Source organism: Prinia subflava, chromosome 3, assembly GCF_021018805.1.
Source record: "Prinia subflava isolate CZ2003 ecotype Zambia chromosome 3, Cam_Psub_1.2, whole genome shotgun sequence".
Taxonomy (NCBI): domain Eukaryota; kingdom Metazoa; phylum Chordata; class Aves; order Passeriformes; family Cisticolidae; genus Prinia; species Prinia subflava.
Genome location: NC_086249.1, coordinates 36,765,786 through 36,783,048, shown reverse-complemented (window position 1 = coordinate 36,783,048; position 17,263 = coordinate 36,765,786). Strand labels below are relative to the sequence as shown.

Genomic DNA, 17,263 nt, shown 5'->3' with positions numbered 1-17,263 from the left:
GTCTTCTGGTTTTAGTCTCAGTTTTAATAAAATGCAAACACATCAACAAACAAATCTCTTCAGTTAACTAGTGCAATCTCCCAGTTACTGGGTGAGTTTGAATTAAAAACAAAAATGAAACAGCAAACAACCCAAGCAAACCATGTAACTGAAGAATTCATTAATCCTAATCTTTCCTATTCTCTTGCTCATGCCGGCAGGATACATCCTCTTCTCCTTTCCTGTTTTTTAGTTGATGTTTTTTAGACTATTCATGCATTTGAACAAACGGTATTGGCATTTATTAGATCTAAAGGAAAAGTCTTTTACAAGGTTTTTAGGAAGGATAGAAGGGCTTTAGATATCAAGCTGCTTTGTCATAGGAGACTCACGGTCTTTAAGAGACTGCAAGATCCCTGCTTGCAACAGTACCAAGGCCTGTCTTCCTCTGATTGTTCTCCAGAAAGTATTTCCATCTTGAGAGCAACCAAACAAGGGGCAAGCCTGGAAGAACTTCTCCTTCTCTAGGGATATTGATAGGCATTCTTTGTCTTCTGCCATTCTGCAAATTTTAAGCAAACAGTGCTTGCAGATTGTGGTCTAAACTGTGGGGAAGAATGTCATAAGGAATGGCGTAAGGTTTAACAGTACTATTTATGTATCTAAGCTAGGGTATGCAACAGAGTTCTGCAGACACTGAGTTGGCCACCAAAAGAAGGGGATACATTTCCTTTAAAAGCACAATATCGTCAGTAAAGAGTCATGGCCGCTGTTAGTAACTGCTCTTTGTATTTCAGAAAATAAAGCAGAGAAACGGGCAGTCGGATGTGGTCCTGGAGAAGGAACAGGAGCGGACGGCTCCTCCTGCCCCTGTGGCGCTGAAATCCCCCCCGTGCTTCCAGAAGGAGCAGCCGCCGAAGGCAGCGAATGACGCCGTGCGAACCATAGAGGGCAGCAACACAGCGGACAATCGCTACAGCGAGCTGGTGTCCGAGTTCTCCAAAGCTGAGCCGGCCGTGGTCAGCCTGGATAACGGAGTGGCCAGGATGACCTGCTGATTGACATCTGGCACTGTGTTCTTCTGGACCGATTAAAGGGAGAGATGGGTCATTTTCAGGATGGGTCTGTGCTGCATGACCAAAACACGATTTGTATATCAGCAAGTTTTGTTAATGTAGACTAGAACAGCATGCTAGTTGTCAAGTGTTTGCTGTTCTTTTAAGGGGGGGAAAAAGGTGTAGTCGTCTTTTTGAAAGAAATAGGGGCATTTGATAAGTAGTGACTGAAAATCAAGGAATGTTATGTCTTTGGACCTAGATCAGTTTGCACTAAATTGTTTTAAATAGTAATATTACTTTATTCAGTGTAGGAAACCACAGGTGGTCTTTCACAGATTGATTTTATTTGGCCAAGAAAACTTGAACTTTCTATTTTAGGAACTGAGGCTACGTGTATATATCTCATATGAATGCGTATTCCCGTGCTTAGCATCATGTCACCCAGCACTAACTTACAGTGTATTAAGTGCCATGGAAAAGTATGATGTATTTCAAATCATAAATAGTTGGCCTTAAACCTGTCAGATCAATGATTTTGTCCTTTACTACTGCAGTCTACCTGGCTCTGTTTACATTGTATTTGCTCAAATTTTTATATCCTTAAAACAGGACTGAATATAAAGAATGAAGCATGCCTAAGCTGGCACAGCCTTTCAGCAAATAGCTATATGAATGTTAACTTATCACTTGAGACTGTTTTTCCTTCCATTTGCTCTGTTGTTTAAGATCTAATAGACTGACCTGATTTTCCTCTCTGGCAGCTCAGTAGATTGAGCATCATTAAAGCTGCAGGTTATCTGACCTTAGATGTTTTGATTTGTGGCAAGGTATTTAAGTGTAAAATAAGGCATGTCACATCAGGAAACAAAACTTGCCAATAACTGAATAATTAGGTTCATTCAGATTGTTTACTGTGTGCTGTGCAGTTGTTCAAGGTGTAAGAATGCAAGCAAAACTTTTGGAAATGTAGTTGTTCCCAAGCTGAAAAGAGTCATGTGTCTGAAGCTCATGAGAAACTAAGTGCATCCTGAATGTTTCATTAGAAGAAAACTTTGGTTATTCGTGAAAAGCCTTCTCATCTTGTAAAAACTTGTCCAACCTGTGCATATTTGAAGTAATTTTAGTATCTGGCGATTTTTATGTATTTGGAGACAGGACAAAAACTCCTAGCAGGATGCAGTAGAAATCATGGAATGTAAGAAGAAAGGGTAAACTTAGAGTTTGTGTGCTTAACTATGTAATCTTCTGGTAAGGGAGAAGGTTTTTTTGAAGTTTGTCTCATGATAGATTTTCTGAGTGGGTAAGAGAATAAGGAAAAAAATGTTGGTGCCAGTTCTTAAATAGAAACATGAATTATAACTTTGGGTATTAAGATCCCTAATGACATTAGATTAGTGCTACTGACCTTTTATGTCTTAATTTAAATAATTTTTGGTTTCAGATGAAAATAATTTCTCTCTCATCCTAATCCCTGAAGTGTGTTTTGTCACAATTACTGGTGTGCACAATTTGACATAATTTGGCAGCATTTCCCTCTGCACCATATTGGATCCAGGACTCTTAGCAAGGCCAGTATAGGCCAAGATCAAGGTGCATTTGTGGAGCTGTCTGGGACTTTTGTTATTTTGCTATTAATTCACCCACCCAAAAATCAAATTTCACTAATTTGATTTTTGAAACATAAGCATTTTTATTTTCAAAGATATAAGCATAGTGTCATATTTAAAATACATTATCTAGTTACTTAAGCACATTTATAATGTCTCCAACTACAGGTTTTGATAGTTTCATGTTTGCACAAGTGATGCCTTACAGGGTTGCAGCAAGAGAGGTTTTTGTGCCTTGTTATTTATTGTCTCCCCTTCTCCCTCACCTCCGTATTAACTTGGTTCTGTGGTTTTCCTTTGTAAAAATATCTTGTATATTAAGCTTGTATTATATCACAGTAGTGAAACAAACTTACTTCTGACAATATAGGTAAGTGTTACCAATTTGTATTTGTTTCAATATTTAGCTGCTCTGGTGTGCCATGTACACTTTTCCTATTTATTGTTTAGAGTTTATAGACTCAAAAGATTATATTAAGCTTTTTTGCAAATATCGTTGTATGTTGTTTTTACTTGAACAGCCATCTGAGGGCCCCTGTGTACAAGGCTTTTGCAGAGAAGATCTGTTCCCTTTCAGTACTGTTACAGTGAGTTTATTTCAGTCTTCAAGTCCTTTTTATTGGCAGAGTTCACTTCTTAGGGAAAGGAGCTGAAATGTATTTTTACATCAAATCAAGGTAGGCATGTTAGGTCACCTTTAAAGTGCCATAAAACTGTCTGCTCAGGCACTGAGCTTGTTTCTCCATCAAAAAATACAGTACTTCCTAATCTGAAGTAAATATTTTACTCCAGTTAATATGTGAATATATGTGAATTTATAAGGCTGTTTTGTTGAGCAACCACCTTGTAAGGTTCAGGTGGCTCTGCCAACTCAAGCCCCAGGGTCACCAGTGAGGAAAGTTCCTGCAGAGAGGCATCTGTCTCTTCTCATTTGCTGTTTAGGCCTAAGCCAAAACTACCTAAAGCACGGGGGACCTGTGGTGAAGTGAATAGACGGTAGTCAAGTGAGCTCCAACAGAAAGCTTGGCAGGATAGCCAGGACTCAGCACAGTGGGGCTGTTCTATGTCCTTCAAGAAGGATTTTTTAAAAATCAGGCAAGTTGACTAAAAAATTGCAACAGAAGCCTAGAATCAGAAAGAATTTAAATTCTAGTTTCAGAATTTAAATTCTGAACTTTTCTTCATCATGAATATGATACTCCAAGAGCAGTTCATACTGCAGGGCACCTCATACAGATCAAAATAATGCGCAGAACTCTCTCTTTCAGGCTGTGACATTAATTTGTGGTTGGTATGCTCACCAGTTGCTTGGGAATATAATGTTCCAGACAGAAAGTTGGTACATTTGATTCTGCTCCATAGGTTGCTAGACTTTGTCAGTTCTGTGCTTCATCGTAAGGAGGTTTCCTTAGGTGAAGTTTTTGGGTTTCTACATTCTGTGCTGTGCTTGATCTTTTTTCTTTCAGTGAACCAGGCCGATAGTCTCACCTGAGAAAACTGATTTCACTTTAGTACTCCAGGCAGTTTAAAATATTTATTTCATTAGTACCGAAAGAGTTGGGCTTGTTTTTTGGAGGCTTGCTAGTGTCATAAGGTATTCTTCCGTACAATTTTAAGTATCCAACTGTTCTGTTTTGTAGGGCGTCTGCCAAATCAACAGTCTAAGAAATTAATTAGGCAACACTGAACTGAGCCTGTGCATTTTCTACACATGTCCAATTACAGTGACCTAAATCTAGGGCAGAAGCCTGAAGTCTGGAGAGTCCTTTTACAGAACTGGAACAGCAGTCCTTCCATAAAACCACACATCCCTGTGTGGAACAAATGCCCTAATAGAATGGTTTTGCAGAGGGAAAGCTAGCACAAATCAAACTGTCACAGTTTAATGTGTCTCCTCCTCAGGGTAAGCACAGTGGAGAATGCTTTGTTGGGACAGGTGGTGTGTTCTTCCTCTTGCTGTTTTCCCCAGGACTTTTGATAAAGTAACACATCAGCAAATCTCTGAGAGTTTGCTCCTCCCATTCTGGTAAACTGAGCACAAAACTGGCTGAACGGTTGGGCTGAAGTGGGGCTGGGATAGCTTGGTTTAACTACTGTCCTCTTAAGGAAGTGATATAAATAATATAAGGAAACTCAATGCTAAAATAGCACAGGGCACATGCTGTCAACATCTGTTCTTTAGTGTGCTGCCCTGTTCTGGAGTAAATGTGACAGGCATAAGGGCCTCTCGTAAGCATGATTGCTTTCTAGTTAGTTTAAAGATAATCTGATTTCAAACTAGATCATCCCCCCAGTGATATTTATAGATCTTTAGGTCAGAAACTAAAGGTTGCTCTTAGAACTCCTGTTTATTTGCTAATAGTTTTAAACCTGTGGCTGATCACAGGCTAAGTGTATTGGTTGTGAAGCCTATATTAACCTTTAGGATTAGATCTTTAGATTGAAGTCTGCTTGGACTTGGCTTTCACTGTTTACGCCACACTTTCCTGCTAGTGTTGCTTATTGTGGTGCTTGATGTCCGACAGATGTAACGGGCTTGCTTCTTAATGCTCTGGATGTTTCAATAACCTGAGAGCATTGTGGCTTTCTTCCACTGCTCTGAAGGCTCACATCAGCCTTAGTGAACAGTGTGAGTGAACTCATGCTTGATCTAGCTGGCTTGACCTGCCTCCATGTTAAATAACACTGAAAATCAGCACGGCATCGTCGTTCAGTGGTGCAGCTTCTGTACGCACAATAGGCTTAAGGACAGGGATGTAGTCAGGGACCTGTGTCACAGCATGTAGCAAGGAACAGGACACTGCAGGGGTATGACTCATAAAGTAGAAGCAGTAAAGCTGTTTGGATGTCCAGCAGCAGCTAAGGGACTTGAGGTGGAAGGTCAGAGGCAAACTGAGATCAGTTTCCAGGTCCCAGATAATTAAGTGACCTGGTCTGTTAAACACTTACTGCAAAGCAGTTCTGTGCTGGCATTGAGGAGCAGAAAATATACATGGATCTGTGTTTCCTAATCTGCTGGCTTCATGTAATAAATGTCCTGATGGTGACGTTGAAATTGGAGCACAATATCTTGTTTACTCTTGTTTGTATTTAACTCTTGAGGTCAGTTGCATACTGTTTATAACTAAGTGGGATTATGGTTTTTGCACATACTGTTTTCCTTGTTAATGACAAGCACATATATATCTTGTGCTTTGTATCTCTGCATATATTTCTGCTGAGTGCTTTTCTTGCAAGCAGGCAGCCTTGGTGCAATCCCATGATGCTGCTCCACCAAGCACTCCTCATTACCTAGCATTACAGATTGCTTTCCTTCCTCTGTCTTACTATTGCTCTTCAGCCTTACAGTTTATCTTTACAACTGTCTGTTGACAATATCTCTTGACAAGCATCTTTCCATCGAAGAAAATGGGGTCAGCATTTTTCTGTCTCTCAGGGATTTTTACCCCTGAACTAGTGAACTTGAAAAATAGTGCTTACTCTCCCTTTTGGGGCTTCTGAGTGCCTGTTGACTTCCACAGTTGGTTTGGTTATACATTTTAAACTCAGACATGACTATTTAAAAGAAAGAAATTAAAAACTTAGTCAAATATTAGATGTGACAAAGGGAAAGAGAATTTTTCATTGTAAAATATCTGGAAAGACTGGCTGTTTCACTAACATTTATTGCTCTATGTAATGCTTTCTGTAAAAGTCATTTATCTGTGCGCTGGGATCATGCTTGATGTATATTCCTGAAGAAATTTTAGCAAATGGAATTTTGTAACAAGTATTTTCTTTGTATGTGTTTTCAAAATCCATAAAGCTTAAAATAAAGTGATCTTAATATTGCCAATCGAACTAGACATTAAATATTTATAATAATATATATAAGCGTTTATAGTAACTGTGTGTGAACATTAAAATTTTCATTTTATGGATGAATCATACCTGATACAGAGTACGTAAATGAGTTGACCTATTTATTAGACTCTTGAATGCTTCTGTAGCTTTTAGATATGGGAGACTGGCTCAGCTTTGTGTAGGCAGACTCTTGACTGCTGGCCTGTTAATTACAGGCACTGTTCTGAGATTAATTTTGGATTTAGCTGTCAGGAGAGTACTGTATTTACTTATTGTTACCATTACTGCATACTTGGTTATCCAGATAACTGTTTTCAACAGCTACAATAAATGTGGTTAGGAAATTGGAGTGATTTTCTCTTCTTAGTGACTTTCCCATTAACTATTAAGAACAGTTTTCTTTAATTTTTAATTCTGAGTCTTAGGGTCCATGCAGCTGTATTCCTCATTTAGTAAGATAGTACCATGACAAAAATGATTCCTAAAGCTCTCCTTAACTAGTATTTCCTACAGAGTGCTCAGGCTTCTTCCTACAACTCATATTTACTTAAGCCACATCCAGCTTCATCATGATCTGTGCTAAGAACATGGGTTTTGTGCATAGTACAGGTGGCAACTCATGCACCAGAGCATTGGAGTGTGCATTTTCTAGCCAATGTGATCTTTATTACAGAAGGGGACCCTCCTGCTGTAGGTAGATGCAACTTAGAGGGCTCTCCTCCCTCCACCTGTTCTATTCAATGGCTTTCTGTCAGGTAAGGCAGGCTGGCTGGTCGAAATACACTGTGGGAGAATCTGGCTCGTACCATTAGGGTAAGTAAGTCAGTAAGTAAGGGTAAGTAAGTCCTGCATAAGTCAGAGCAGTATCCCCAAGGATAACATGTGTCAGCTGGTTCTGTGTCCAGTGGCACAGGACGCGAAGGGCATGAGCGTGTTCATCCACGTCTCCTGTGCGCCAATGCTGCTGGCTGTGGTGGAAGCGCTGGTTCTGGATGGGCATGTACAAGTGGAGGGAAAAGCTAAGCTTAACTTGCTCTGAGGATAGCCAGGAGGCTGGCTGATTTATTTCACTTAGTCCAGGGCTCATGCATTGCCTGACTTGTCTGTAACTGCAAGCTGCCAGAGTTCATGCATTACTTGCAGAGTGCACGTTCGGACTGAGGACTGACAACACATGAGAGATGGCTGCCTACTGTGCAGAATGGTTGAAGTGAAGCAAGTGGCACATAAAAACTATATAAAGGCTGAACAGACGTGGATATGTCCCTGTGGTGGCCACACCGGGCTGTGGGAGGAGGAAGGACTGATGTGGCTTGAGGGCTTCAGTGTTAGCTGAGTTAATTCCAGAATTTGACAAAAGGTTGAGTGATCCTAAAAATGCTGTCTGCTTTGTGTTTGTTTTTCCATCCCCGAAGCTGCCCTGGGTAACACACTTAAGATGGTTGCTTTCTTGCAAGAGAAAGAAAGACAACAGCCCTGTCCTCCTTGGCGGAGGACAGGGCTGTTGTCTGAATATTCAGCAGCATGGATGTTGTTCAGATGTGTTCCTTGGCTCTGACACTGCTCAAGCTGAGTCCCTCTATGAAAGCACAACACTGCTGCAGCTTAGTGCTCTAAGATTCACGTGAGAATGCTTTAGAGGGGAAAATGCTGTCAGTGATTGGATCCCTCTTTATCTTCTAATCCCACTTTAAGCTTTTAGTAAACTTGTTCTCAGTAGTATACTGGCGGAGGAAATGATTCTCGATAAACCAAATGGTTTTTGCTTGGTTGCTGGGCTTTGCACGTACAGTGGCTTCCTGCTTTATCTGGTGACGTGTCCCATTAGTCCACAATATATTCAAGAGATTAAAGTGTGTCTGCCAAGATAGAATAATAACTTTGATTACTTTTTTCCTTGAATGTGATAAGGACAGCACTCTAGCAGGAAAAATGGTTCTAATTGCTATTATATCATTTATCTGAATGGCTATTAAATGCTCATTGTGAGTATAGAAAACATCAGGGGAGACTTACCTACAGCTATTATGACATATACTGAAAGGAATGGTTAGAGGATGAAAAAGGATTAATGTTTATGCCTATGTTAACTCTGCATTTAAGGAGGGGTTTGTTTTGTACTACCTCATAAGTCAGATTCCAGTGTGAATGCATCCAGAATGATAGAGGTGCATGGGCAGTAGTCTCAAAAGAGATGCGTAAGAACTTTTAGTGCCTGGTGCTTTATCAAGACAGCTCTGTAAATACTAATCTAATGGTTCTTTTTAACATTATGGTGAGCTGACTTCGCATGGTGAATGCATTTTGCGGCAGGAAAATATAAACATGAAGCACAGCTGAATGTAAGCATCACTATGAATTTTGGGAAATGCGGTGCAGAGGAGAGAACTGAGATTTTGGTAGCTGTAAAAACATTTAAGGCTGAACTGCACTAATCCTCAGTTATTCCCTTGCTGCTGCGTATATCCCATAACACACAGGTCCATCTACGCTGCCAAAGGACAGCCTGGGAGAAGAGAGATAACTGATATCTGGCAATTTCCTGATACCAGCCAAGAAAAGGAAAGGAGAGCTGCTTCCCAAGCAGAGATCATGTGGAGGAGATTGCATACCAAGAGTGGGTCACGTGGTTATCAGAGGATGAATTTCTACTTGGACTGTTGCAGGAGAAAGGCTGGTCAGCTGGGGTGGGGCAGTAGGGAAAGGATTAGGGTTAGCAAAAAGAAGTACGTTAAATTATTGATATTTGAAATATTATCATGTACAGAGCAATTGAGCTATTTCTATTACCCTCAAGCTGAGTTATATATAGCTCTAAAAGTTCAAATTCCTGGGTCTCTATTTGGCTTGTTCTATTTTAGGAAGAGAATCCATATGTAAAATTCTGCTTTGCTATCCTAAAGTCCTGCCAGAAGTTTATTTAAAGAGTAAAACTTGGCAGAGACTGCTCTCTTATCTGCAGATTAGCATTGAGTCCTCCGTGCTCTGTTGTGGTTAAGTGCTCCTACGGCTATTCAGTTTGTGGTGATTTCAGCTATTCTCTTTCTTTTCCTTTCTCTGTCTATAGTCAGTGAGACTCCAAGGCAAGTGAGGCTGGGGAGAGCTGTTCACATGTAGCTGCAGAGGTCAGCCAAGGGACAGTGGTTTACTACTGAGCTGCTCCTCTTGGTAGCAGCTATCCAAATCAGCAAGGTGGAAAACCTCCACTGGGGATTTCTAGCAACAATGCACTGCAGTGGGTGTGGGCTGCAGCACAGCACAGTAATTTGGTGTTGGTATCTGCACCTCTGCAGATTTCCTAATGGCCTGACCCCATTCTGAAAAGGACCATTAGGCAAGGGCTGCAAGAACAGCACTTCTGAGCAGCACTTGAGGATCTGAGGAGCGTGGTGCTCTTTCATTTGGAGGATTAGAGAGTGCTGCTCTGATTTCCTGCAATTAAAAGGCATTCTGAAATTGTGCTGCTCATGCTCAGTCAGTGGCTTCGGAGGCTTATTAGTGTAAGAGATAATGGGGATGCCTGTAGTGTTGGCTACGCAGGCAGTGTGTGTGCTGAGGGTGTGCTCTTTCCCTGGCAAGGTGGTGAGAATTGGTAGGGACTAAGGAGTCTCAGGTCTTACCAGGTCAAGAGAACTTGATTTTCTGGCATTTGGTCCATTGAACAGAACTACAAATACACCTCTGAGTGAGTGTCTACTGCTTCTAAATCAAGGAAAAGCTGCCCTCAGCTCTCTGGTAGATCTTGGGCTAAAGTGAGTTTTTCACTTGTATTTTATTTGTATTTGGCCAAAAATTACGGTATGTTTTTTAGGAGGAAAAAAATATCCAGGATGAAACTGTGTCTGTTTAATTGGTTTGTCAGTTAAATGTAGCAATTTAAAACTGATGAGATTTTGTGTATAACATCTTTTTAATCCATATAGTTTTAAGAAAGGAAAAAAACAAAACAATGAAGATATCTTTTGGCTTAATTCTGAAAATAATATTGAGCATTTGGTGTAATTTTTTCATACTTTTCTTTGTAATGGATTCACTCTCTGAAGTGGGTAAGTAAAATTTCTCTGAAGACAGTATCCTGAGCACTGTGGCCTTGACATTTGCTAACCATAATATTTCCTCAAAATTTTCCTAACTTTGTTAGGAATAGGATGTTTTCCTGCATGCAAGGAGTGTTTCTAAGTGATCCATTGTCTTGAAGATGTTCCTAGTCAGAGGAAGGAGGAGTGACTTGTTTTGGGTGAAGGAAATGATGTATTCACAGACTCTCTTTTCCAAATATTTTTACTTTGTGGAATATTTTATTAATGTCCATCAAATAATGGTGATGTGCATTCCACAATGCTTTAATTGCCCATTCTGGAGTGTTAGTCTTCAAATACACTGATGGTTAGGAGAGGGAGCTGTCAAGCCTTTTTACTCCAGTTTATATTGACAAGCTTAGCAAAGTCTCGTTTCATTTTTAAACCCTCATGGAGGGTGAAGGGCTCAGCACAGAAATGCATTCCTGATATCCTCATCCAGCTGTTTGCTCTGCTTTAGGGACCTTGACTCTCTGGACATGAAGTTAAACAGAACCAGGGCAGGGGAGCCAGAGAGAGAAACAGCTTCTTCAGAAAGTCTATCAAAGCCAACTATACCTAGTTATTAGAACACAAAATACCTGGAACCAGTCTTGATGGTGACTTGAGAATTGAAATGTTAGCTGCTGTCAGTGTGGGTTTGAGAGGCAGCTCTCCGTGCTGCTTAGTTCCTTGTTTTTCCTGCCATTGCAGTGAGAGTGTGGCTGGAGCCACGCAGCCACTGCCAGCCTTGTCCGATGAGTTATGTGTCATCTAGGCTGAGCTAGAGCCATGGAAAGAGCCCAGGGCTACCCACGTAATGCACTTATGTTGCTGTGACATTATCATTTTCAGCTATAATTTGATTTATTGCTCTTTTAAGCATTATTATTTCCCTCTCCGTACTATAAAGATAATAGCAACTGCCCTCTTTCTTTCTGCCATTTTTGTAGGCATTGATATGTAGTTGGTTATGTTTTATTGGACTTATTTAGTTGGAAAAGTTTGATTTTTGAAAACCAGATTTTATTTAAAACTGAAAGCCACAAATATGGCAGGGAAAGACATCTCTATAACTTCCTAGGGGAGATGTTTACTAATTACTACTTTTATCAAGTCCTCTGAGTCTACAAATAGGAATGAAAACCTGCAGAATAATGATGAGGTTGCTGAACAATTCATCAGTCCTGGAATTCTCAGTTGTTCCAGAATGATACATTTAGCTGGTTGGAAGAGTTGGGTTGGATGCAAGCGAATTTCATATGAGACCCTGAGCAAGGAAGTGATGTTAGGTAAGCTGTGCAAATTATTTAAAAGTTGCCTCAAGAGATCCCAGCACTAATTTAATAAAACAGGAGCAATGCAGAAATACATGTCAAAGCTGTAAATCATGCACAAGCAATGGAGAGATGAAATTACTCTGCCCACTTCAGCCAGTATCCGTGTAAATTATCAAAATCCTTGGGCACTCTTCCCAGCAGACCTGAAGGAGGAATCACAAGCTGCTGGCACGTACCCAGATCCCCGTGGCACCCCGTGGGATTCATCCCCAGCTTTGTGTGCCCAGTTCTGTGCAGATGTGACCTCTGAGCTGGTCACCCTTGGCTTCCTGCACAGAGCAACAGCTGCCTCTGGAGCACAGCTGCCCTGGGGACGGTGCACGGCTGAAATGGGTCACAGAACCACATGGTGCAAATGCCTGCTCCTGTCATTCCACTGCAGGGAGCCCCCGGTGATCTCCTCAGCCGTGCCAAGCGAGGTGCCTCGAGTCACACCCCTGCTGCTTTTACTGGTTAAAGGGCTGGGATTTGGAGTAGCTCAGAAACATGCCTGAGAAAGTATGGGCTGATGGAGGAGCAAAGGGCCTGGAGGCTGAACTCTGCAGTGGTTGTTGGATGGAGCACTTCCTGGCAGTGGCCTCCAGAGCAGCGCTGGGGAGCACTGCAAGGCATCTTGTGCTGTTTGTGGGGAGTTGAGGGACTCAGGGTGCTATTTATAGACACCAGAGCCTGAAGTCTCATCCCACTGGTAGTGAAGCTTGGGCTGCAGCCCAGAGATGGGTTTGCTTGGCTGGCAAGAGACACTGAAGAATAGGATTTATAAGAGCAGGGAGCTGTTTAGGAGACTGCCAGCAAGGGATGCTGGTGCTTGGTGAAAGAGGCAAAGAAGGTCAGGTCCCAAATCCTCCCACTGCTCTGCTGCATTTCAGCTATTGATGTAGTGGTTAAGAGCTGCACATGAAAGGAGAGGCTCTAGTTTGTTTTCTGACAAACCTGGGTGGGTTCAGGCAGACAACTCTCACTCATTGCTGTCCTGGCTCCATGCTGGGCTGAGCAGAGTTGCAGTGCAGCAGAAACCCTGACAGAGCATCCCTCCTCTCATCTTTGGTCTCTCCTAGGGCCTCTCTGGGATGACTAAATCTTGCCAGATGGAGCACCAGAGGGCTTTCTAGCCCCCAGGGAAGCAAGGGTGGCCTCCAGAAAACAAATCAAGATACATGAATTAAAGAGAAGGAAAGGAAAGGAAAGGAAAGGAAAGGGGCATAAGAGAGAGTGCAACTCTGTGTGTACTCATCTAAGATCACTGTAACCTTGGTCTTCATCTTCCTGGCCACGTGCTCTGGGACTCCTTGGGGCTCAGAGCTTGCTGTGAGATCAGCTCGAATAAGGAGAAGGCTTTGAACCAGAGTCCCTGTCCCAGGCAGGAAGATTTGAGCCTAAAGGGCCACAGGAGACTTTTAAATGGATGAGTCAGCTCTGAGGGGGGCAAGGTCTGGAGTGGTCTGGGCTGAAAGTAGGGTGCTGGGAAAACCAGCCTAGAACTGAAAAGGAGGTTTCTGCAGAGCTTTGCAATGCTGAAAGGAGATGTACTTTGTGTGAATTAAGTGGGATGTCTCCAAGGAACATTGCTCTCCCCCTTCTCATGTACTTCCCGGAGGGCTCACTGTGTTGGATCCTCCTTCTTTCCAAGGCATGTTCTGGATGTGTACCATGGGTGTGCCAAGGTCTGAAGGATGAGAAGTGATGCCAGTAGTTGAACATATTGAAGTGGAAGAGCTGGGTCTGAATAGAGTGATGTGTTACAGGTGTTGTGTAATGGTGAGGCTTTCATTCCCTTGGACATGGAGGAAATTCTACTCTCTCTTCTCTCTGAAAATGCAGAGTTTGAAACACAAGATGTGTTTTTGTGTGCAGCACACGGATGGGTGTGCTGATCACCACACCCATCCGTGTGGTGGTCAGCAACTGTGCTCTACAGTGAAGATACTGATTTGTTACCTCTTAGTTTTGGTCTCTCTGAAGAAGATTCACTTCAAGGTAAGTGGGAAATAATGTAGCAATTGCTACAATATTTCCTTTCAATGTGGCAAGTCTAAGAAAACACATGATGTGAATTATGCAACTTGCTTTCACCAAAGCATCTTAGATACTTTGTAAATATTTCCATATTCCAGATTCTTTAAGTGGAGCAAGCAAAAAACTTTGATTTTTACCTTTTTCTCTCTTGAAAAACACCTAATTACTAACAGGTACATGATGCAAAGAAAGATATTTTATTTCTCTTAGAGACATTGTAATAATTTCCAGACAGTAATAAACCAAGATTTAATTCTCCAGCTTTTAAAATTATCTTTTATAGGAGAGTAGGAAGATGGCTTCATAGTTAAATGTGGAACTCTAAGAGATGTGAATTGAATGGCAGGATCTGCTTCAGGCTATCTCTGACCTCAGATAAGAAATTTAATCTCAGTTTTACTCCCGTTCATCCGTGGAAAACTATGATAATATCCTCTTTTCATCAGTTCTCCCTTTGGTTTGCTTAGATTGCAATCTATTCAGGTCAAAGATTTTGCCTTATCTTATTTATATGGACCAATTTCACTGAGGGCCCTGGGGCTGGATCTACAGATAATTCTATTTTCTAATAGTGTTATCTGGAAAATATCTACAATTAATCTATGATTAATTCCTCCCAAAATGCTTAAAACTTCTATCAAATTGCAGAATGGCAATATTATATCTCAATTACTGGAACAAGAGCATAAAGCTGCCATAGGAAGGTCCCCAGTGTTGGCACAGTCTGAATATGTTATTGTAAAATGCTGTTCTTAATCTAAGATGGCTGGTATTTACATAATGTCATAAAAGCTGGTAAAGAAGAAAAAGAAAGTTCTGCAAAAGTCAAACAGTAGCAATTCCCCTTATCACCAGTTGCAACAGATCTATTGGGCAAGAAAAAAGTGCTAAAGATAAGTACCAGTGAAAATGAAGACAGTAAATCTTTCTTTTCCATTAGCTTGTGAGGCAAAACTGAGGAAGAATAAGAACAACTTAAGAAAAACATGCAGAATGAAAGTCTGGAGTGACTTGTTTGAATGCATTAGCTTTCCCCTGTAAAGAGAAGAATTGATATTGTTACATCTTGAGAAAATTGGAAGTACAGAATTAAGCAACAGTTAATGATGATGTGAATAACAAAATCTTTCCATAAAGCTGTTCAAAATCAGATAAATAACATCAAGGATCCAGATTTCTTTGCCTTTGGTGAAGCAGGTCCAAACCTCTGAATTCTGATGCCCTGCTCATGGGAGCTGCCAGCTCCTCCTGGTGGGCTGAGTCCTTCCCTCTCCCGTCAGCATGGCTTTATTTGTCCCTCCTGGTGGCACACAGGAGCTGGGACAAGGCTGCAGAGTCTGGGTGCTTATGTCTAGGTGTTAGGTGACAGCATTTGGAACTCCTCTGGACTCCCTTGTAGAGAATGGAGAGAAAGATGTTTCTAGGTAGCCATTCATGTATCCTGTTCTAGACCTCTGACTCTGAGTTTCTCTTGCCTGACCAGCAAGTATGAATCGTATCTGAAACAACTTTTCTTTCCCTCTGTAGGATAAGTGTGGCACTGGTGGATCCCCAGGGGCTAGACCAGCTCCAGGATCTTCTGCTGTGACCTAGAGGGCAGCACAAAGTCCAAGTCCAGGCTGTGGCTTGGGCTGGTGCCTGTCTTGACTGACGGCCTCAGTAATTCCTTCTTTGCCTTTCCTGCAGGGGCATCCCCAACCTGCCACTGCTGCCATGGCCTGGGACTCCCTGTCTGTTTGTGGGAAAGGCCAAGGGGGCTCTCAGCTTTGGGGAGCTGGGCTGAGTCCTGGACACTGGGAAAGCCCTGGTTTGGCTTTATATGGCAAATAAACCTTTATCTGTACTGGAAAGGTTTAGGCAGAAACGTACACAGGGGTGCAGTCTGAGACTTCACTGCTAGCTTTTTTCAGGAGTCCTTCCTCATATAGTGAAAAAAAGGAGATTTAGAAATTAATTAATTATTATTTTTAAAAAAATGTGAAGAACCCACAGACTCTGAGTTGGGAGGGACCCACAAGGATCATCAAGACCAGCTCCAAAGTTCATGGCCCGTACAGGGATCAAACCCACAACTCTGGCATTATTAACACCATGCTCTGAACAACAGAGCTAATCTCATATAATGGCTTATGGATAGATCTTCCAGGTCTCTGCTCTCCCTTCCTTTCAGATTTGTCTATTTCCAAGGCAATATACATTATAATAATGTCTAACCTTAGAATTCTTGCTTTATCACAGACAGAAGTGAGTGTTGCAGTCTTGCTGCCTTTTGATCACTTGCACTTCAGTTCCTCTGTGACATGCTTGGAGCCTCAGGAGAGGTCCCAGTAGTGACATGCTGGGCTGGAGGGGAGGTTTCTTAAAACCTTCACTACTTTTAACAAGAACAATTGCCTCCTTGCTTGTGTAAGGACACATCTGTGTGGGCAGAGTCACAAGAGAGGGGTCTAAGGCAACTTCGCGTTTCAAACTGCACTGAAATGTGTAACTCATGAGAATTGTGTACAAATTCTTGTTGCATTGTGTAATTTCTGCAGATGATCTCCTGTAGTTCTTCACTGAATGTCTTCATTATTTTTCCTAATTAAAAACCAAAAAATGCTTTTTGATTCTCTCACTTTCCTAGTCTTTGCCACTTGTTTGTAATTGGACTTGTCTTACATATCATGTTCCCTGTTCCTTGCTGGATGGAACATGCCTGAATCGGGAGTGCCAACAATTATCATCTCAGGGTGTAAGATTTAATGGAAAAACACCCAAATTCTTCACATGTGGCAATGCTTGTCGTGCCTAATGGCTATGGATTTATAGCTGTGGCCCTACAGCTGATGTCCTGCTGCTCCCAGCATCAGTTTAATCATCTTAAACACTGTTGGTTACCACAGTGGTTTGGAGAGGCTGTAAAACACAGCACACCTACAAATACTGAGCCTTCTAAGGAAAATAAACAAGTATTTGACTAGCACTCTTCAATTTATGTGACAGCTAATATTTTTTCTACTTTGTCTCCTGTTTTTTTCAAGAGCCAGAAACCTTACATTTTTGCCTTCATAGCCTCTAATTAATGCACCTTACCTCTCTTCTCTGTGTAGTATCTACACATGATTTCTATTTTTCATGTCAACAACTGAGTTTCTCGTTCATGTCATGTATAAACACATGCAGCTTGAGTCTCTGGTGTTTTCATCAGCAGCTTATGTTATACTGTGCCATTTCCTAATATCCTTAATCTGGGCTTCTGGAAAATAAAATAGTGACCTACTTTATTTTCTGCCTTCAGAGGAAAAACAAAGTGCACGTGGTGGAGCAGCAGCTGTTGTTTCCTGACAGCGAGGGAAGAGCTGTAGTGCCCCTGGTTCAGA

General features: G+C 41.6%; 1 protein-coding gene across 1 annotated transcript in view; it reads left to right on the top strand.

Annotated features, from left to right (window-relative positions):
• Positions 1-6,834, top strand: part of MTMR6 (myotubularin related protein 6) — a 28,199-nt gene extending 21,365 nt beyond the window's left edge. Inside the window, exon 14 of the mRNA XM_063394693.1 lies at positions 777-6,834. Coding sequence (XP_063250763.1) covers positions 777-1,037 — 261 coding nt within the window. The 3' untranslated portion in view covers positions 1,038-6,834. The remainder of the gene's footprint in view (positions 1-776) is intronic.
• Positions 6,835-17,263: the final 10,429 nt, after the last annotated feature.